The sequence below is a fragment of the Drosophila kikkawai genome, chromosome 3R, assembly GCF_030179895.1.
Source record: "Drosophila kikkawai strain 14028-0561.14 chromosome 3R, DkikHiC1v2, whole genome shotgun sequence".
Taxonomy (NCBI): Eukaryota; Metazoa; Arthropoda; class Insecta; order Diptera; family Drosophilidae; genus Drosophila; species Drosophila kikkawai.
In genome coordinates this window covers 33,900,869-33,922,097 of record NC_091731.1, presented here as the reverse complement: position 1 = coordinate 33,922,097, position 21,229 = coordinate 33,900,869, and the positions used below count along the sequence as shown (strand labels likewise).

The window sequence follows — 21,229 nt, the reverse complement described above, 5'->3', positions numbered from 1 at the left end:
TCCTTCCTTCTTATCGCAATTAATGTTATCTGCTTAAGTTTGAATAATTAAACAAACAAATTAATATATGTTCTCTTAAACTTATGTACTTCAGGCCTTTCTATATAGTCTTGCCTCTCTCTGAAACCCTCTACAGCTCAAGAGGTCAGTATGTTTTGATTGCGATTATCAATACTTGTTATCAGAAATTAAGTAATAGCCGAGCCCCGTTTAAGGTCCACACAGGTGACACTTGTCTATATACCCGCCACTTTCACTATAAATAGCTTCAGCAAAAACATACATAATTCTCGAGAGAATAAAATTCTTGGTTTAAATTTTTGGTCTATGAGTAAATGAGTAGCGTGTAATTATTGCCAGAATAATTTAAGATGTACACAATATACGACTATACGTTTAACAACAGGGATGTAAGTGTAGCTTTTTTTCTCGCAAAGGTAACTAGGGATTTTGAACTGCACTCCTGGTGGCGTTGAGGTGTGTGCGTAATGCTATTTACGAAAGGACTCCTAATTTCAGATCCTTTCCAGCTGCGTTCGGTGGCTCATCGGAGATCGAAGTTCGCGCTTATTGCCTGGCATTGATAATGTCCACAAATTCGGGCTTCAGGGAGGCACCGCCCACAAGGAAGCCATCAATGTCGGGCTTCTTGGCCAGCTCCTTGGCATTGGCAGCGGTCACAGAGCCACCATACTGGATGCGCAGGCTGGCGGAGACCTCCTTGGAGATGTTGTCAATCAGCCACTGGCGCAGGAAGGCATGAACCTCTTGGGCCTGGAAAAAGAAGAGATTAATAAGTAAGTAAGGGAAGCAAAGAGGAGGTCTATAAACCTACCTGATCGGGAGTGGCGGTCTTGCCAGTGCCAATGGCCCAGACGGGCTCGTAGGCCACCACCACGTTCTTCCAGTCCTTGATCTTCTGGGCATAGGCGCACATCTGGCGGGCCACCACCTCGTTGGTCTTGCCAGCCTCACGCTCCTGCAGGGTCTCGCCAATGCAGGCAATCACCTTGAGTCCCTCGGCCAGGGCATGCTCAGCCTTCTCGGCAATCAGCTCGTCCGACTCCTTGAAGATGGCGCGACGCTCCGAGTGGCCGAGGATGACCCAATCGGCACCGATGTCCTTCAACATGGCGGGCGAAATCTCGCCGGTGAAGGCACCCTTGGCCACCTTGTAGGCATTCTGGCCAGCCAGACCCAGCTCGCAGGGCAGCAGATTGCGGGCGTACATCAGGTAGATGGACGGGCAGCCGATGACCACCTCGGTGTTGGGGTCCAGGGCGGCTCCCGACAGGGTCTTGCAGATGTCGGCAATGGACTTCTGGTCGCCGTTCATCTTCCAGTTGCCTCCCACACAGAATTTGCGGCCACTCATGTTGTTGCTGTTGCTGGCGGTGATGATGTTTTCGGTGCTGAAATTGGCAAAGAACTGCCGGAGAAGATACGGATGAAAGTGAGTTTGGGTCTGGAACTGTTGGGCTACGAATGACTGGAGACTCGCAGCCAACTTTGGGCCAGAAAGTCCCCTGAAATCCCGGCCAGGCACGGCCCGGCACACACCCACCTCGAAGTCCGTCTGCTGATGATGTACTAACCTTCTTCTGACCTTCGTACGTCTTCCACTGGCACTTGAAGAGCTTTGGGAAAACAGCTGTGAACTTGCCCAGCAGAGCTTGCGAAACGACGGCCTTCAGCACGTCCGCCGTCACACCGCTCACGGACGGTTGGTTCGCGTCCATGCTGCACGAGCGTAGGAAGTAATGGTAATGGTAATGACTGTGGTAATGGGTTGGGATGCAACGGACACTCTGAATGTAGACTTTGGGTACCAGTTTTGAATGCATCGCATTTCACAATTCCCGATATCTACCTGAGCATTCCCAAGTATATTCGGTTGGCATTAAAAGTAACATTATATAAGCGGCTTGCTAGGATTTTCAAAAATGTATTTCAGTCGATGCTTGAACCCGGTGGGGGTGGTTCTCAATGGAGAGGTTTTGTCGTTGCTTCCAGTAAGCTTTGGAAGAGCTTTTTTGGCGAAGCAGGCTTGCCACCCCTTTGCAAAAAAGTAAAGATACTATAAAAGATACTTTTTTGTATCTCTTAGATACATTTAATAATTTAAGGAAAATAATAATAAAATACAATTAGAAAATACAAAAATAATCTAGAGGTATTATAATTAATATTGAAAAGAAAGAAAGTGATGGAGACCTTTCCCACCCTATAACGTAATTTTATATAATTTTAGGATTTTAGGATTTAGAGATGAAGCTGGAGGAGCGAGCAGATGGCTGGACAGATCTCAACCGGATGGCAGTAGAGGACGGTGATTGGATCTTGGCTCCGGGCTACATGAAAGCCTGCAGCAGGCGTAGACAATTAAAATATTTATAAATGCAATTTAAATATGTAAATGTAATTGATAGAACACACAAATATGAATCAATTAAAGATGGTGAAATCAATGTGCAATTTTTTTGGTAAAGGCGGCATTTATTTGCGATCGTTTGGGGAGAAATCTAATTATTTTAAAAGCAAAATCTAAATTATTTTCTGAATTTTAAACATTTTTTTCGGATGTTTTACAATTTTTCTAAATTTTTAAAATTTTTCTAAATTTTTAACATTTTTTTCTGAATTTTTAACACTTTTTTCAGATTTTTTATATTTATTTAAGTTTTTTTTAAGATTTTTTAAAATTTTTTTGAATATTTTAACTGCCAAATTTGAATTTGAATTTAACTGCCAAATTTGAAATTGAATTTAACGACGATCAGTTTCAGTGTGCCCAGGTGCAGTTGTAAAATAAATCCTAAATTTGGATTCAAAAGGTTTGAGTCTCCGCTAACGTGCGCCGGCTCCGAAATGGTTTGAAACTTGGACAAAATTTACAATATGGTCACACTGGCACGTTTTTCGTGGCCCAAAGTTTTTATAACAGTTTATACCAGTTTTCAGTTGCTTGCTGCTGGTTTCTGTTCGCCTGTTACCCCAATTTGGGAAACGGGCAATTTGCATGGAAATGTTCGGAAATTTGTATGGGCTGCTGTAGGGATGTTGTTGTAAAAAGGATGTTGTTGCCATAAGCTGTTGTTGTCGGCAACAAATAGGTATAAATGCATAAAATGAAATATAACAGTTTATACCAATTATTATTTTTGCCCAAAAGTTTTTATAACAGTTTATACCATTTTTCAGTTGCTTGCTGCTGGTTTCTGTTCGCCTGTTACCCCAGTTTGGGAAACGGCCAAATTGAATGGAAATTTTTGCTCACTTCCATCAGTGATGCTCACTTTCATCAGGGATGCTCACTTCCATCAGTGATGCTCACTTCCATCAGTGATGCTCACTTCCATCAGTGATGCTCGCTTCCATCAGTGATGCTCACTTCCATCAGTGATGCTCACTTCCATCAGTGATGCTCACTTCCATCAGTGATGCTCATCTGGCTATATTTCAATATTGGGGGGCAATAAAGTTGGGCTTAATGGCAGTGATGCTCATGTGCATCAGTGATGCTCATCTAGCTATTTTTTGCATTATTGGTAGAAAATTGCATCTCACTAGCTGCCAGTGATGCTCATCTAGCTATTTTGCATTATTTGAATTTATTTCTCATTAACTGTCAGTGATGCTCATCTAGCTACATTGCATTAATGGGACAAAATGGCATCTCACCAACTGTCAATGATGCTCATCTAGCTATTTTGCTTTGATGTTTCTTCTTTAATTTTCCACCGCAAGGAAGCCCTTCTATTGAGCCTGTTTAAATTATCCCACCCAAAAAAAAACCGCATCCTCCTCATTTTAAGGTTTATTATTTATTTCAGCTTTAAATAAAAACAAGAAAGGAAGCTAACTTCGGCACGCCGAAGTTTGTATACCCTTGCAGATATTATTTCATTACATTTTACCTATACTTATTATGTTTACAGTTTGACAGTTACAGTTTTGCATTCCCAGCTTTACATTTTCTCTACATCTATCGATCGTTTATATGACACCTATATGATATAGTTGTCCGATTTTCATGAATTAATAAGTATAGTTAAAATGTAATAAAATAATATCTGCAAGGGTATACAAACTTCGGCGTACCTTCAAAAAAACGAACTAAGAAAGCTTTCTGAATTGAATTTGAGGTTTTTTAAATTTAGTTTTGGTTTTTTAAACTTTGATTTATCAAAAAATTATGGTATAAAAATATAGATAAATACCCAGAAAGAATTAAATATTTCCGGTCTAGTTGAAGGGTATAATGATTTTAGTCAGTGAAGGAGTCATTTCCAACCCCATAAACCATATATATTATTGATCAGCATCAACAGGCAAATCTTTCTAGACATGTTGGGAAGAAAAAAAAATTTGACCCATTTTTCCAAAATTTGATAAGGGGTACCATCATTAAAATTCTCAAATATCGACCAAAAATTCAATTTTTTTTAATTTAAAGTTTAATATGCAGATTTCTTAAGCTAGAAAAAACTAGCATAGAAATGCTTACAGAATTGATTTTTGATGCTATTTTGGCTTAGTTATGATATTTTTAAACTTTGATTTTACCCAAAATGATCATAAAAAATATGGAAATTATCCGTTTAAAAATATTTAATATTTCCGGTCTTCTTGAAAGGAAATTGATTTTATTAAGTGAAGCAATCATTTCCAACCCCATAAACCATATATATTATTGATCAGCATCAACAGGCAAATCTTTCTAGACATGTTGGGAAGAAAAAAATTGGACCATTTTTCCAAAATTTGATAAGGGGTACCATCATTAAAATTCTAAAAAATTGACCAAAAATTAAATTTAAAAAAACTCTGAATTAAGAATGCAGATTTATTAACCTTATAGAAACTAACTCAGAACAGCTTTCCGAATCGAAATTAATGCATTTTTGGCTTAGTTATGTTTGATTTTTGACATGGCAAATTGTAAGGGTATACAAGTTTCGACGTCCCGAAGTTAGTTTCCTTTTTGGTTAAGTGTTAAATTACCTATTTTACCTTATTAAAACAAATCATTTTTAAAGTCTAGACTCTTATAAGACATCCTTGAAAAGCCATAACTTATGAAAACGTCGTATATTAGGGTATGATATAGAGTTATGTACATTATTTCTTTATAAACAATGTCCCATAATTGTAATTACAAATACTAAACCCTCATCCCCTTTATATCATTAGAACAAATCAAACAATTTCTTTTTCCTTTTTGTTTACATTCTTGTTTAATCGCTTTATTTAACTTCATATGAAATTCATGTCGCATGGCTTAACTTGCTTTTCACAGACGTTCAGGTATACATAAGCAGACATAAACATATGTACGGCACACAGTAACAGTAACAGCACATACAGTACGCACTAAGGTACTCTAACAACATTAAACATTATGTACATATAATATAATTAACTACACCATAGAAACGCCAAAATAAATGCTCGTAACTTCTAATCTCAACACATGTAAGGGAAAAGCGTAGCAGAAATCGTAAAGGGTTTAAAAACACTCAAAAGAATGTCTAATAAAATGATTTTGTTACAAATTTACTAGCACCATATCAGGTGTTTTTAAAATCCTCAGCGATTTCCGTGACTTCCTTGATAGAATGTGTGTTTTTGTGTGTGTTACTACCCAACTAATTGATCTAGATCCGATGGAATTTGACAACTGTTTACCTAATTCGACAGAGAGAGCTAATGAGAGCTGGGAAGTACTTAACGTAAAAGCTTTGACTTGCGAGTATTTCCTCATCCTTTCTTGTCCTGACCCGTCTCCTTCTCCACCTGGTGAGTGTCCTCCTCCACCTCCTCAATTGGAGGTCAACTTTCTGCTCTGGTCGCCAGCAGGGATGGCGAGGAGGTGGTCAGCACCGACTCCTCCTGGACAGCGGGCGGCGGAGAGGGTGTGGGTGTGGAGGCCGAGGAGGAGGCCGTGGATGAGGCAGCCCGTGTGTGGGCGTGTGGCTGGAGAAAGTGGAACAGGTTGGAATGCTGCATGAAGGTGCCCACCGATCGCAGAGGACTGAAAAAGTTCTCCGGCGGAGGAGGAGGCGGATGATGGTGATGGTGCTGTTCCCGCTGCTCGCTGGGATTGCTTCCAGATCCCTTGGCCCCCGGAGTACTGGCATTGCAGTTACACGACCTGCTCTTCTTCAGGCAGCTCCTCGTCATGGCCGTGCCTTTGCGGTACTTGGGCTTGTGACCAGTTTGGGCTCCAGGATTCGCCTCGCTGTCTATGACAAAGACTCCCGCACCTTCCTGGGCGGCAGGACTGGAGGCTGCCGGCAGGCAGTGGGCGCTATTGGAGTTGCCGGCGAAGAGCTTGGCCCTTAGCAAAGCCGGTAGGGGACCATTCGTAGGTGAGGTCTGGATGGAAAGGGGTCTATCCCTGGTCTCCGTTTCAGTGGACAGCTCTTGCAGACTTCTCTCTGGCATTCGGGAGTCCGTGTCATCTGAGCGTAGTTTCTCTCGCATCACCAAGGCCAAGGAGCGACGCAGCTCTACGGGATCGATGCCAGTTTGTGGGGGATTAGGAACAGAGCTGGCTGGCACAAAGACATCCTCGAATTCCAGATCGTCATCGTCGTCATCGTTCTCCTCCTCATCCTGGCTGAAGCTATAGTTATGGTTGTCATACGAGGCGGACGGAATAGAGGGCTTCACAGGATGACCAGAGGGGGGAGCAGGAGTAGGAGCCGGCGGGGCCGTAGAGCTGCTGCTGCGCTGCGAGACGGGAGCTGGCGAGGGAAACTCATAGCTGGTCTCGCCCACCTCGGCGCCACTGGAGGCCTCCACAATGTTCCACATCTCCCGCTCGATTTCCGTGGTCACTGAGGCCACAGCGGCCACCGTTTGGTTGATGTTATTAAAACACGGAGAGACGACACCGCACTTGGGCAGGAGCTGCGAGTTCTTGAGCGCCTCCTGCTGCTGCCTCAGCCAGATGGGTGAATCTGCAAGGGTATGGAAAACCAAATTAGAGAGACTGGCAGAGCATCCAGCAGGACAACGCGCACTCACACTCACCCACATAGAGGCGCGGCTGCGTGGAGCGCATATTGGAGTCCATGGACTGCAGGCGGTGCTGGCTGGCCATTGAAAAGCGGTGTATGGCCTCCGCCTGCTGGTCGATATCCACGCCCATCATCCGCAGCAGAAGGTTCTTAAGAGCCGCCCTAAAATCCTTCAGGTGATAGGCATACAGAACCGGATTCACCGCCGAGTTTAGATGCGTAAGGATGATGCAGAACAGAGTTAGCTTTGGGTGCACGTAGCATTGCGGACAGAAGGCTTTGATGCAGTTGATCGTATACAGCGGTATCCAGCAGATCATAAAGAACAGCACAATGATGGACAGGTTCTGGGTGGCCTTTACGTCCCGCTTTCTGGCAGCACCCAACACTCGAAGCATTGTGCCCGCATGGCCGCCCCTACCTGCAGTGGTCACCTGTACGGCCGCCGCCGAGGAGCGACGACTGAGATCCGAGGCGGGGTTCATGGTCACGATCTGACGGACCTAGAGAAGAAAGAGGAAAGATATATAATATATGTAGCTCTTTTGAGGCATACCCAAGACTCACCTGCTTGATAATGACCCTGTAAATGTGCGTGTAAAAGGCCAGCATCAGGAGCGCCGGAGTGATGATCGTGGCAAAGTATAGAAAGACGAGGTAGTCGTAGTCCATCACCTCAACAAACAGACACTCCTGGTTGTCTCCCACATTGGCATGCCAGCCGAAGAGGGGCAGGAAGCCTACTATCGTCCCGGCCACCCAGCACATCGAGATGATGACTGCAACGAGGAGAGAGAGAGAGAGATGAAGGACAAGGGTTCATCGGAGGCCACCAACTGACCGAAGCCTGTCAAAAGGGAGTAAAGGAGCTTCCCCTGGACGTCATATGAGCAGATTGCAGCAATCCCTCTCCTTCGCTGAGCTCTAACTTAACTTTTATTGAACCGAAGCCAAAAGGGAACTGGGTAGCAAATGACGGACATAATGTGTCTCTTAATCACTCATGGTCTGAAGCAGCAGTTGGAAGCATATTTGTGCTACTAATACTTCTCTGAAATGCTACAAATCGCGGGGGAACTATAATTTGTAACCTTTAAGGGTTATTGAACTGCATCTTAATATAATTTAGTTCTAAAGAATTACATAAATATACATATAAAGTAATGATTCCTTAAGAAAAAAACTTAGAGAAAGCGATATAGTTATTAATAGCTTGAAGAAGTAAAGTAATTAAAAACTGAAATCATTTTCAAGTTTATAAATTTATAATTTTAGCTTTATCATAATTACTTTTAACTTTAATTTCTGTGATACATTCTGTTCTTCTAAATGATTCTTTTGTATTTAAAATATTAAAGGGCTTTTTTATGGACTATTTCTCGGCCAGCTTACTATAGCTGCCATCTGTTCAATTGCAGGCCTTTGTCTTGGCCAAGCCACAACTCAAACATGGCCAATAGAAGCGAGCAAGAAACAATGTGCCGTATATTAGCCATCCAGAGTCATTAGCAGCTCAGCAACAATGGCGAAATGCAAAACAATGGACAGCAAAAGGCCTGAATACTTTGACAATATCCCGACAAAAGAGGAAATACATGGCCAAGGAGGTTTATTGTGCAAAGAACCAACTTTGAGCCTCCCTTTTCTTTATTTTTCAAACCTTTAAAAGCGATCCTCACGCCCCAGAATCTCCCTTAACTCCCACACTCACCTATTGCCGTGCGTGTCCTCACATTCCTGGAGTAAGCCATCGGATACAAAATGGCCCAGTATCGGTCCACGGAGACGGCCACCAGACAGAAGATGGAGATGGTGCACAGAACCACCAGCAGCGAGCAGGTGAAGAGGCAGGCGTGCAGGTTCCGCGGCAGCCCCAGTGAGGCCAGGATGGCGAAGGGTATGCCCAGGCTGCCCACCAGAAAGTCGGCCATGGCCAGCGACACGATATAGTAGTTGGTGCGCCGTCGCAGTTTCCGCTCGCGCCGGAAGACGATGATCACCAGAACGTTGCCAATGATACTAACAATGGCCACAAGGACCTCGAAGACGGTGTAGGGTATATTCAGCTCGGAGCTGGGGCTGTCCGACTCCTTGGCCTCCCGGCTCGCGGTGGCGGCGGCGTGCAGCGGCGGCAGTGGTCCATTGAACGTAAAGTCCGTGATGGAGAAGTAGCGAAAGGCGGACATTTTCGGAGGTACTTCAGAGGATAACCTCTGCAATCGAGTATTCTAGGGTAGCAAAATATAGTGGAGAAGAGGTGGGTATGGACGGTTGCGGGTTTCAATTACAGTGTCCGCTGGCGTGTGAATTTCTTAATTGACTCGAGGTGGCCGTGGCAGTAGCAGCGATAGTAATAACACATTGCGTATACGCCATGTCCACCGCCCTGCGGTCGCTCCTTCAGCCGCTTCGCTTTCGCTTTCTCTGTTTTGCTGTGTGCTTTCTGTACTCTCTCTCTGTTCCTGTATTTATTGTTGTCACATGGGCAGCGTGTTGTATTTAGCTGGAAAAAGCGTATATAAATAAAAGGGAAAACTTAATCATCGTTCGGCACGTTTGTCACACACACAACAACACACACTCGCTTAATTGTAGCAATTTTTTAGTGTAATAAATTGATAAATATTTGCCAAAATATACATCGATATCGATAAGGCGGCGAAACAACAAAAAAGCCACTAACCCAACTATGTTGTACCCTAGATAATCGGAGAGTGTCCTCGAGTCTATTATTCCGTGTGTGTGGCCTATCAATTGTAGAGGTCTCTTCGAGAATGCTCAAGGATTACATTGAAAAATGTTACAACATCCAAGGGTTTATGGTGATGGGTATGGGTATCTATACCCACAACTCCACGGGTAAACGCAGTTATCAGATTGACAGCAAATACCAAGCTCTAAAGGCAAACAAGTCCAGCCAGCAACGCAATCAATTGCCAGACAATCGAACGTCTGTGCTGCGGAACATAATAAAAATGTAGCAAAAATGAAAGAGAGAACAACACAGAAACAGACGTTCCATAAATAAGAGAACATCCTGCACTGGGAACAAAATTTTGAAGCAATTTAAACTAGAAAATAGTTTAAGAAACATTTAACATTTTTCCCAAGAGGAAAGATATTTTTCCTAGCATTCTTAAAATTTATAAATAATTTCTTTCAGTTTGTAGAAAGTTTTGACTTTGTTTTTGATAGATACAGCAATTAATTCCAGTGCATTGTCTAAAGGATATCTGTTGTTTGCACCAAACTCGAGCGGAGAGCGAGGTGCCTGAGGCAGGCTCTGGGATTTGTCCTGCAGGAAGTCGCGGCGAGATATCAAAAGAGCGTGTGAATGGCTCGCTGGGCACTCGCGGTTGCCAGCCGGAAGCCGTCATTCAGAGCCAGAAGTTGGATCGGAAAATGGAAAATGGGTAATGGGAAATGGGCTATGAAGCAGGGCGATGCAGGGAGAACTGACTGGCTGACTGCTCAATCGAGTGTTTTGGCGGCAAGAGTGCATCCATCAAGCCACGACAACAATTCGCGGGACATGAAAACGTTTTCCATTTAATTGGCCCACCTTGCCTAGCTGCCGCTACTTTGCCACTTTTCCCAGCTTACAAGCTAACCACCTTGCGATTCATCAAGTGAAAAGTGGAAAAGTGAAAGGCAGCGGCCAGGGATGGGGCGGTTAATAGGGTGGGTGGTTATTGTACTTCATCAACGGAGAGCACTTAGTGCGCCCCGGTAGTTAAGCTCGAGTGGGGGAAAGGGCTTGACGAATTAACGCCGTTATTTAGCCAGCCCTTATGGGAGACACCCACTTATTGCCCAACTTATTGGCAATGGAATTTATGTATATAAAAAAAGGAGTTGCGGGAGAGAGAAAGAGAAAGAGGCAGTGAGGGGAGGTGTCTCCCGGAGGACTGAAATCGCGTGCTGGGTCGCGGGTCGACATTCACCAGGAGCTGGTCGATTCGCTTAATTGCCTTTTGCCTAATTAATTCAATCGCAAGGGGCGCAACAGGCAGCGAAAGCGACATTTGCATTTCCATTTCCAATTCCAATTCCATTCCCACTTCCATTCCCCCATTTCAGTTAAAAACTCAATCAACAAATGGCTCAACGATTGCCCGATTTAATTAATTTGGCAAACGCAATTAGTGATCGTGGCCAAGGGCTGCGTGAGGCCAATTCCAAAGTGTTGTCCCCAAGAAAACAAAAGGAGAGAACAAGAGACTACTGGTCAATGCACCTGACACCTACCATCTTATGGGATGCACAGAGAAAAAATATGTTTATAAAGTTAGAAAACACTTAGAAAAGAAATATATAAATATTTGTAAATATATTTATAGGTTTAAGCGGTTATTTACTTGTATTTACTTTATACCTAAAATTCTATTTAATTCTACAAACAACTCTGTGCTTTATTAACCCCATTTCTTCCAGTGTATCTATAGTTGCTTCGAATTCATTTGGCGAATTCATTATGACACGCTGCCAATGACAAGCCGTAGCTCAATCACGAGCCACGACTGAGGCTCTAACGCGTTCATAATTTGAATCGCTCTCTAGGACAAGTTATGGCATACGTGACTGGGAATCGCAATCGATGGTAGATTTAAGTAGCCCAAGCATAAGCAGCTTGCTCCAGTTCAAGGCAATCCCAATCCCCGTGCTCCTTTGCAGATCACATAACTCATACGCCCCGTCGTCCTCAAAAAAAAAAGAAGTGTTCAAACTTTTCGCGCATTTGTCAGGCTCAGGGAAAGAAGGTTATGAGAAAGAGTTTTCCCCAAAGCCAGGCTTTTACGCTGCCTAATCCTATCTCTCCCTCTACAGCCAGTGTGTACAAGGGCTGTCAAAATCAGTTGGCATTAAGTTTATTACCATGTCGCCATCGAATTGGCCACATTGCTGGCCTTGGCCAAGGAATAACAGCCAGAAAAGAGTTTCCAGCTGGATGCATCGGCACTGCACGCGTTTGGTTTTTTCCCCTCTTTTTTGCTTAAACACTAAGAAAAATATTTGAAGAAACTAATTTGTTAAAACAAAATCTCAGTAATTAATTAATTAAGTTACTCTAGACTACTTTTTAAAGATATTTATTAGCTTGTAAGTCATCCTATTTTATTAAGTAAACTTTTTTAATAATTATATATTTTAATCTATGAACTCAGTGCTATTTGTTTGCAGTGTGAGTGCTATTTGAGCTGCTTGCCAGCAGATAAAGTGCGTTTCTATTACACGACGCTATCTGTGCGAGGGTGCTGAAAAATGACGGCGGTGATAAGGAACACTAGGTCCAAGGACCAAGAACCCAGACTCCGTGCATGCTCTGAAAAAGTTGAGTTGCCGATAGCTGTGAACTGGCAGTAAACACGTTCTCCAGCTGCTGCTGCTGGCTCGGATTCAAATGTATCCGGAATGAGGCAAAAACTAAATCTTCCTGCGGCTGCCTGAACTTTAAGCGGGCTCTCCACTTTATTCTTTATGTATTTTTTCCCTCAGGCCATTTGTCTTCGTTGCGTTTTTTGTGCGTGGTCATCCGGCTTCGCTTCACACGTTTAATTACGGCAAAACGAGGAGCTAGAGATGCACACAGTCCCTACAATGATACGCCATTCTTTTCTGCCTTTGAAAGCCGGCAAATTAATTGGGGAAAACTTCTTGCTGGTTTCATTGCACTTTGCATGGATCTGGCGTAATTGAGAATCCTTCTAAATGGAGGCAAATTCATCAGAGGAGTCAGCTAGAATGGCAATAAACAATCGATTCGATTAATGGATACATCTCTTGGTACATCATGAAGTGATTAGACTTAATATTATATAAAAACCTCAACTGGGAAATCAACAAAAACCACCTCTATCCAGTTGTGAATGAAACTGCCCGACATAAAGCTAAATATAAATATATCCTACCGATATCTACAGTCGCTGGAATCAAACAATAAATAGCTCAAGTCCTCACGCGTCACAGGTAGCTTATCAGGATGGCCAATATCGGATTCCGGGGCATTACTGCCCTGTTCGATTGCCCGATTCTGGCGAGGATTGCATTACCATTTCACAAGGCACGTTGGCATCACGTGCAGGCTCTTTCCATTGCATCAGCTATTGAAATACGTATCGGAAATCGTTAAGCGGGATCTTTGCAATACGATTTCCTGTGTATTAACTTGACTTCTTGAAATAGCTCAATAGTGGCTGAGTAATAGTTATAGTTTTACCCAGCGGACAGGTCCTACATTGTCTCCCTTGAACAAGTGACGAGGTTCCCATGTCAGGCGCTGGCACGTTGATAGATAACTCTGTTAAAAGGAGCCAAGAGGGGACGGGTGGCGGTCTGGCAGATACAAGTAAATACGCTGGACTAGCAAAAGTCCCGGGTGAATAATCACCAGTCAGTATGGGTCACAGTGGCGCAATAATAATTATTTGTTAAATATATGTGCCAAGGCTTAGGAAACATGATTGAAACAATAGGTAAATATCTTGTAGATAAAATTTCTTAGTTAAATTTTTGTTGTTTAGTATCTTATTATATTTATAATATATCTTTTTAACCCACTGTGCGAGGAGAAGTTGGGCGGCAGGATGACTCCCAATTCGACAGTTGACAATCGCCAATCGGCCTAAGAGTTATATGGCAGCGACACGAGTAAAGTCCGGCGGCTACCACATTTCCCAGTGACAAACACCAATCACAATGACAGTCACAGTGACAGCAATAGTTATAGTGCCCTGCCTTCTGCCCCTGCACCTGCCAGGTGAGCAATCGCTAACGAAGCAGCTAGAACTGCGAGATCAGCTTTGACCAAACGCTTATCTAGGCTTTTTTTTTGGGAGGTGTAAACATATGAGTAAATTGTGCGTAATTAAATGTTATGAGTTTGTTATCTGTGTGCCTTGTTTTCGAGGCATTTTTTCGGGGCCAGGTCCCAGGCTGTCTCCCAATTATTTCTCATCCGGGGACTGGGGACAGTGGACAGTCGAATCAATCAAGCTGGAGCCACAGCTCTGGCCTCCATTTCCATTTCGACATATATTTCACAATACTAGGCATTATAGTAATCATGGCCGTGCCATGCTGCGTATGCGTAATATTTCATACGCCCCGTATTCCCCAGATGCTGCCCCTCCTACCCAGCGCCAGCTGCCATCTTAATTTAATTTTCTATTTCAGTGGAAACCATAAAGGAGCTACCCCGAAAAGCCAGTCGCCACCCCATTCCGCTTTGCCTTTTCGGCAATGGAAATGGCTTGTTTGCTTTGCCTGCCTTGCTGGTGGCCTATTAAGAGGTCCTCTGATTGAATTCGGCTTACGCTTGAAGAGTCACAAAGAGTCAGCAGTCGCATCCATCAGATGCCCGCTCTCCCAGCGGAGTGGCCAAAGTTTTAAAGCGGCTTAAGACGTCCGCTGCCAAGGACAAAAGTCGAAGAATGAAGGGAAATCCATGGCTTTGCATAATGCCGCTTTAAAGGGTGAAAATCTGCAAAAAAACGAGTTGAACAAGAGGCCGGCTCCCCAGAGGTGGAGAACAAATATTTATGGACCCAATAAAGATTCTATTGATGTTTGCTTGTTCTACACCAGTCCTGGCCACTCCCGCGCTTCCCAAAGCTTGGCAGATTGGCATTTCATTGTCAACAGGCCAGGACGCGAGGCGGTGACCCTCTTTTATTTTTCTCAGGGGTGGACATGGACATGGACAGCATCCACCCCCGTCCACATTCTCGTGTATATGTATGTGGCGACGGGCGACAGCACACATCGTTTCGTCGTTTGCATTTCTGTTGATTTTGGCGCAATGACACGCAGCTCGTTACAATTGCCGGCTGACTGGTCCTGGCCAGTTGTCCGTTTCGCTTCGACCTCCTGACCCCACGAACCTCAAGAGGATTTGCGCAGCAGTCAGGTCTACACTTGAATAAGCGTTGTTTTGGGGAAGTTTTAGAATTACAACAGAACTATTTAAAATAATTAGAAACTAGGAATCTCTAAAGCCTTAAGTATGTCCTACAAAATGGTTAATTTTCTTTAGTTAAATGTAGTTTTCTACTTTCTAAATTTAATTCTCATAAGTTTGTTACATTTTCTTATCTTTAAGGTCATTAATTTTGTGAGTGTACCTGTCTCTATGCTCGGAAGCTTATGTCCTGTCAGCTCTGCATTCCGAATGCCATTGAAAGGGGTTACCCCGGAGCGGGTTGAGTGTCATGGGAGACCGAGTCGGTAAGGCATTCGCATGGGTGTTAATGGCGCATTATCCTTGCCAAGGTTGGAAGGATCCTGAATCCTGGAACGTAGTTCTTTCAGCCACTTGTCAGCTTTGCTGGAAAGTTTTTTGTCTCCATCATGGCCGGCAGTTAAATTTAATTACACTGCCCGAAAACGCTGACCTCCTACTGGCTACCCCCCCATTCTCAATGGCCTGTAACCGGAGTCACAGGAGGAGCCGCTCGCTGGCCGTAGGCCGCCGCTAATGATGTGTGGAGCTGTTCATTAGGAGTGCCCGGGGACGTGACCATCGGGGCCATCCATTATCCCGATAGAGAGCCTGAAAGAGGAACTCGAAACAACAACTTCCCGCACTTTGTTGAAACTTAATAACTTTGGTCGGGAGCAACTCGAAGCCGGCTTAGCCACCTCGGACAGAAGTTGCTCATTTCCGGCGGATGTGATTCGCATTGTCCACGGGCCATACCACAAAGTTGCACAAGTAAATTAATGCAGGCTGCGTGCCACCTCCCGGCGAGCGCCATTAAGAATACTTTTTAATGTCAGGGGCATTTGCATTTAAACGATCTCAGCTTCTGTCCACCGAACCGTTCACCGAAAAGGCATTAACAACAACGTTTTTGTCGTTTAGGGATGCGCAGTTATAAAAATTTATTGCGTTCCGATTTGCTTTCCATTGGCATTCGACCGTTTTTGGTGGAATGTGACGTTGGCCGAAAGGATTGTCGCGTGCCGACGTGCAACTGAGCAGGTAGGCCATGGCCATGGCTAAAGCTACCCAACCAGCCACCGGATGGAGATGTGATCAATGGGATAATGGGATATTATTGGATAGATTGGTTCTGGCACAAATATAGGAATGTATTTCATAGCTCAAATATAAATATTTCGTCATAATCACACTTGTTGCTGAGGCTCTTATTTTTGTACGAAATAATCTCCATAATAAATAGAACTCTAATTTGATTTTTACGATAGCAAAACAATTTAAAATATGCATCTGCTATCCCACTTTAGCTGAGTGTTTGTATAAAAACAAATTTAACAGAAAAACATTACTTGGTCTGGTTGGATTCAACTTGAGTCATCAATTAGAGGCAGATCTTTGCTGCCTGGGAGTCTAATGGCATAAATCAACAGAGAATATACCGGTCTCCCGGGGCGCTTCAGGGTGCCAAAAGGGGGAATTATCACTTGCAACGACTGTGTGTGTGTGTGTGTATATGCTCTCCTCGCCAAATTCAATTCGAGCATAATTAATGCAGAGTGAGCGCCTCAACTTGTTAATTATGCAGGCAGACAAATGCCATATCTGACCAGCTGACTGAACCTGAATCCGAGCCGCAATTAATGTGAATTTTCATGGTGACTTTCGAGTGTAATATTTGCACAGAACAAACTAGGGATGAGGGAATATTTTAAAAAATCTTTAAGTTAGTTCGTATTGAAAAAGTAAGAATTTCGTTGGTCTAAGATATGTCAAATATAAGGCTAAAAATGTATATATTTGATAATGAAAATATTAATATTTAATATGTAATTTTCTAAAACGAATAAAGATGTATAAAATACACAATTTACCTTTATTGATTTTAAATAAATCTTAAATTAATCAAAATAATAACAAAAAATACAATTTCTCTCAGTTTCCATCAATTTTTATATCAAAATTTCTCACTCTCCATCCATACAATATTATTTTGTCATTCCTAGTTCCATCGTCACCTCTGCCTTTTCCCCTGATTCCCTCTCTCATCACGTGCTGGCCCTGAATCATGCCTCGACACTCGGTTCTATTTTGGTATTATGTAAAATTCTGAAATATACTTATAATAATTTCTTATTTTGGGGAGGATGAAGCAGCGAATGGCCGATGCGGAAGGGGGGCACAATCCACTCTGATCCACTTCGAAAAGAACTAATCCAACTCGGGGAAAACTGTGAATGCAATATTAAAGTTTATTCGCTCTGGCAAATGAAAAAGGACGACGTCCTCTGATCAATGCAAATTTAATGCAATTGGAATATGTTTCCAGCAACCGGGGGAGGTCCCTGGGTTTCGTTTTCATTTATCCAATAGCCCCGCAACTGTTGCACGAATCCTTCGTCAATTCATGGCAGGATAAATGTAATTGAGGGGTTACAACAATATGACTGGGGAACCATACGAGGACAATGCGATGGCGATTGCCGGATGAAAGGACATGGGTGTGGAGCATCGAATAATAATGCGAGGGCACAGAGAGAAATTTTAAGAAAAATGAAATTTAATATTTAATATAAATTTAATATACAACAAAACAAGAAGATACTAAGAAACAAATATTTTATAGCTTTTAAAAATAATATATTTGTTCTTGGGTATCTCTTTTAATATATCCCCAACTTACAACTCCTTCAACTATTATAGTTCTCTTATTTTCCTCAGTGAACCCACTAAAGTCTCCACAAGAAGCGCTAAATTGGCCGCCAATTGGAGTCCACTCAAGGGCTCTTGGCTTCACTTCACTGCTCGCCGGTTCAGTTGAGTTCACATCACTCGGACGTTTTATCATCAGGTTGTAAAAGCCCTCCATAAAGGCTGCCATTAAATGGCCAAGTGATGTCAACATTAGGAGGGACACGCCCACACCCGAACACCGCCCGTCCGCTCACACGTGGGTCGAACTCATCCACTGGGATTTGCAATATGTCGCCAGCATATTCATCACCTCTGGCCACCCCCTCTGGCGGCGGCGCAACACCCCGTTTTGACATGGGGCCCTGTCAAAATATTGACAATTGGTCTTTAGTTGGCGTGAAGGTCGACTGCACATTAACTGCAGGCACTTTCAAGGACACACGAGTTACAGGCTTTCTTAACGTTAGGGGCGTGGCCGTGTATCCGTAAATCTGCGACACTTTCGGGCCACGTCTTTCGGGCCCAGTTTGCTGGGGGAATTAGCGTGCGATTATCTTCTAATTGAATGTTAATTCCCAGCCGCAACCCACTTACGCTCATATATATACATAATCCCGCTAAAATCGGTGAGTGTTTGCCACTGCGTGACTTACTTTAAATTCGGATAATCGAATTGAAATCAGATTTGGCCTGTTGACTTTGCTCGGTGTTGTTGTGTGTGGAAATCGCCAGCGTCGCGGTTTTGGATTTTGGCAAGTGCTGAGAGCTTATTGATGCGGCTGCTGCTGTCCCCCGAATATTTATAGAAGCAATTGGGGTGCCAGGCGGTGCCAGGCAGGAGGACTAAGAGGAGGCCAATGAATCTATCTCTGGCTATGACTTTCTTGACTCACTGCACACGTTTCCCAGCGGGATAAAGGGTTGTCCAGGGAAAAGGTAGCGAGTCAAATAGAGGGAGCCACAGGGAGCCTAAGGCCAGTGAAACGTGCCAGAAATATACACTTGGCTACACTGAAAGTTATTTGTGTTGTACAGGATATTACAAGATGGAAATTTATAAATAAATACATGCTAAATAATGGAATGAAATGTTTGGTTTTTTTTTTAGAATTTTACAGAGTTTACTAGGGGAATTTTAAGTCAGATTTTGAGTTTATTTATGTTCAAGGCGCTTATTGATTCCATTATTATTATTATGTTTATTAAAATCTGTAAAAGTTGATCAACAATATACAACTTCTGTATAAACAAAAAGCTAATTACAAATTCAGATCCAACCATCATTAAAGTTATCAGTGTTGTATTATTACTAGATATGTATATAGATTTTTATTAGATTTAGATATTAATTTGTATGAATTTTTATTAGACATTTATAATATTTTGGCTCTGTTCAAACATTAACCCTCCATTAACCACCCAGAATTCAATTTAAATAAATGACAAAGCTAATGGGCACTACCATTTTTGAACAGCATTATTGTGCTTGTAATATTTATCGCTTCATCGAAATGAAACTGGGTAATTTGCCTCCCTGGTGGCTGATGAGGCCAGTTCATTGGACCAGCTTAAGTTTTGTGATAAGGAAGGCGCGTCGCAATCAAACAGCCTGTTGAAACCAGGGAAACCCCGAGAACATATCAGCATACTGTTTGTATTTAATAATAAATAAATTCACTCGATATTTGCATCACACACATGCGTGCCTCTTGTTTGCACTATTGCAAATTGAGATTCAAGTGAAAGTTTCTCGAAAGGGGTGCGATTATCGTGGGGCTGCTCCTTCAAGTGCATTCAGCATTGTGGGGGCATTGTGTCTTATGCCATTCCGAATGCAATTGTCGGCATTTGGAGGCTTAACCGGAAACTTTTAATTTAATTAATTTATACACAAAGGCGCAATCAAGAGCACCGGCGACTGGCAGAGGTCGCGGCAGTGCGAAGGGCGTGGGGGAATCGCTGAGGAGACCATGCGAATTGCGGTTACAAGCGCCGTGTGCATCTGATAGATAGATAGATATAGTACCATATAGTATAGTACCTCCCCGTTGCGATAAAGCAAGCGCTTTTGATGTTCACTCGCTCGGTTCTGTTCAGTTCAGTTCGGTTCGGTTCGGTTCATTTAGCTTTATTTTCTTTTGTTTCGCTTCGCAGGTTATTCCAAAATAAAATCAGCCATAATTCAGAGGCTGCAAACTATAAGATGCACGTTTCTCAAAATGTTGTCTTTTTTGGATTTTGGGGTATTAGTCAGTGGGAGGGCAACAGGTGAACTTTGTTTATTGATGCACTCATTGCGCTAATTTGTTTGTTCAGGATGATTCAATGGACAGCCCGCTGACAGGGTCAAGGGTGACTAGGAATATACAGCCTGATGTATATAGCTGTACTAGATAAATGGCCAAATGGTAGGCGGAAGTGTTGGCCATCAATTAGCCAATCAGCAGGACATGCGATACGAGCAACAGGTGGAAGGCAACAGGGCAAATATTTAGTTGGTCCAAATTTTATGGTTTTCTTTTCAGTTAATTTCTGCGGTCAGCATAAACATAAGAGTCTGAATTTTATTGATTTTTTTTCGGGAGTCTAGCATATGTTGTTCGCATAAATAAATATTTAGGCATAAACAATTAATTATTTAGAGCGGCCAGCGGAGCACAGTGCAAATTGTTTGGGCCAACACACAATGTAGTTACCTGGAATTGGACGAGGATCGATGAGAGTGTGAGAAGGAGGAGCCACAGGTAGCAGTTGCGAATCCAATCCGAGGTTCCAATCACCTGTTCGGCCTCCGATATCTCTTCAAATTATTTCGACCGCCGAGATGCTAATTAAATTGACACTTTTTTCGGTTCGCCATAAAAGAGCGGATGGAAAACTTTTATTTCTTATTTATTTTTTATTTAGTTTGGCATTTCATTGAGACAAAGCACACACAACACTAGCACTCCACTCGCATATCGGTTCGCACTGGATTTTAATTTGTTTATTAATTTTTGTATGGCACCCGAGGGAGAAACTTAATTCAAATTCGATGTTCGATTCGATTTCGATTCCGTTTCGAGTCTGCGATTTCGAGGGCGGATCTGCGGATGTGCGGAATTCCACCGAGCTGGCCAACGCTCGACGGCAAAATGCGCGAACGCTTCGCACGGACCAAGGCAAGGCGGCTTCGCCTACGGGTTCGGCTCGGGGTCTTTGGGTTCGGGTCGCCAAGCCCCCGAACCTCCCACCACGGACGCCTGTTGAGTGTGGTGGGTGGAAAGGCCTGGTGAATTGTGGTGAGTTTTGGGCCGGCAGTTCTACGGCTTTCCCTTCTCCGTCCGGAAATAATCATAAAATGGCTAAAATAAAATATGCCCGCTTTTATTCTTATGACTTATGGTCGCCGCCGAGATTGTGCTTCTATTTTTTTCCGTTTCTGACCTCTGTAAAATTTTCTGTAGGATTCCAGGGACATGTACAATGGGGGAGAAATTAATAGAAATATTATAATAAAATTTATATTTGATCAAAAATATTTATTTTAAAATTGTAGAAGTTCTCTAAACTGATTTAGTGACTTAATTTAAGT

The 21,229-nt window shown here is 43.0% G+C and overlaps 2 protein-coding genes across 4 annotated transcripts; both read right to left on the bottom strand.

Moving 5' to 3' along the window:
- Nucleotides 1–317: 317 nt before the first annotated feature.
- Tpi (triose phosphate isomerase) lies at nt 318–1,901 on the bottom strand. Of its 2 annotated transcripts, none has more exons than XM_017182626.3 (3): nt 1,596–1,901; nt 836–1,429; nt 318–774 (listed from the first exon to the last, which is right to left on the bottom strand). In XM_017182626.3, the coding sequence occupies exons 1-3, from the start codon at nt 1,842–1,844 to the stop codon at nt 568–570; spliced, it is 1,050 nt and encodes a 349-aa protein (XP_017038115.1). In that variant the 5' UTR covers nt 1,845–1,901; the 3' UTR covers nt 318–567. The 2 variants fall into 2 exon arrangements, with proteins under 2 accessions (XP_017038115.1, XP_017038116.1); XM_017182627.3 differs by having other exon boundaries at nt 1,565–1,898.
- A 3,731-nt stretch (nt 1,902–5,632) lies between these two features.
- On the bottom strand, nt 5,633–20,777 carry AdoR (Adenosine receptor). Of its 2 annotated transcripts, none has more exons than XM_017182599.3 (5): nt 20,352–20,777; nt 8,737–9,528; nt 7,593–7,804; nt 7,033–7,528; nt 5,633–6,965 (listed from the first exon to the last, which is right to left on the bottom strand). In XM_017182599.3, the coding sequence occupies exons 2-5, from the start codon at nt 9,209–9,211 to the stop codon at nt 5,833–5,835; spliced, it is 2,316 nt and encodes a 771-aa protein (XP_017038088.1). In that variant the 5' UTR covers nt 9,212–9,528; nt 20,352–20,777; the 3' UTR covers nt 5,633–5,832. The 2 variants fall into 2 exon arrangements, with proteins under 2 accessions (XP_017038088.1, XP_017038089.1); XM_017182600.3 differs by having other exon boundaries at nt 7,039–7,528.
- Nucleotides 20,778–21,229: the final 452 nt, after the last annotated feature.

Excerpts from the sequence above, each read along its gene's own strand:
- Tpi (XM_017182626.3), bottom strand. The coding sequence starts at position 1,844 with ATGCATTCAAAACTGGTACCCAAAGTCTACATTCAGAGTGTCCGTTGC. Across the intron at positions 1,430-1,595 it reads CGTACGAAGGTCAGAAGAAG|TTCTTTGCCAATTTCAGCAC; the intron begins GTTAGTACATCA and ends CTTCTCCGGCAG. Across the intron at positions 775-835 it reads AGACCGCCACTCCCGATCAG|GCCCAAGAGGTTCATGCCTT; the intron begins GTAGGTTTATAG and ends TTCTTTTTCCAG.
- AdoR (XM_017182599.3), bottom strand. The coding sequence starts at position 9,211 with ATGTCCGCCTTTCGCTACTTCTCCATCACGGACTTTACGTTCAATGGA. Across the intron at positions 7,805-8,736 it reads GAGGACACGCACGGCAATAG|TCATCATCTCGATGTGCTGG; the intron begins GTGAGTGTGGGA and ends TCCTCGTTGCAG. Across the intron at positions 7,529-7,592 it reads ACAGGGTCATTATCAAGCAG|GTCCGTCAGATCGTGACCAT; the intron begins GTGAGTCTTGGG and ends TTTCTTCTCTAG.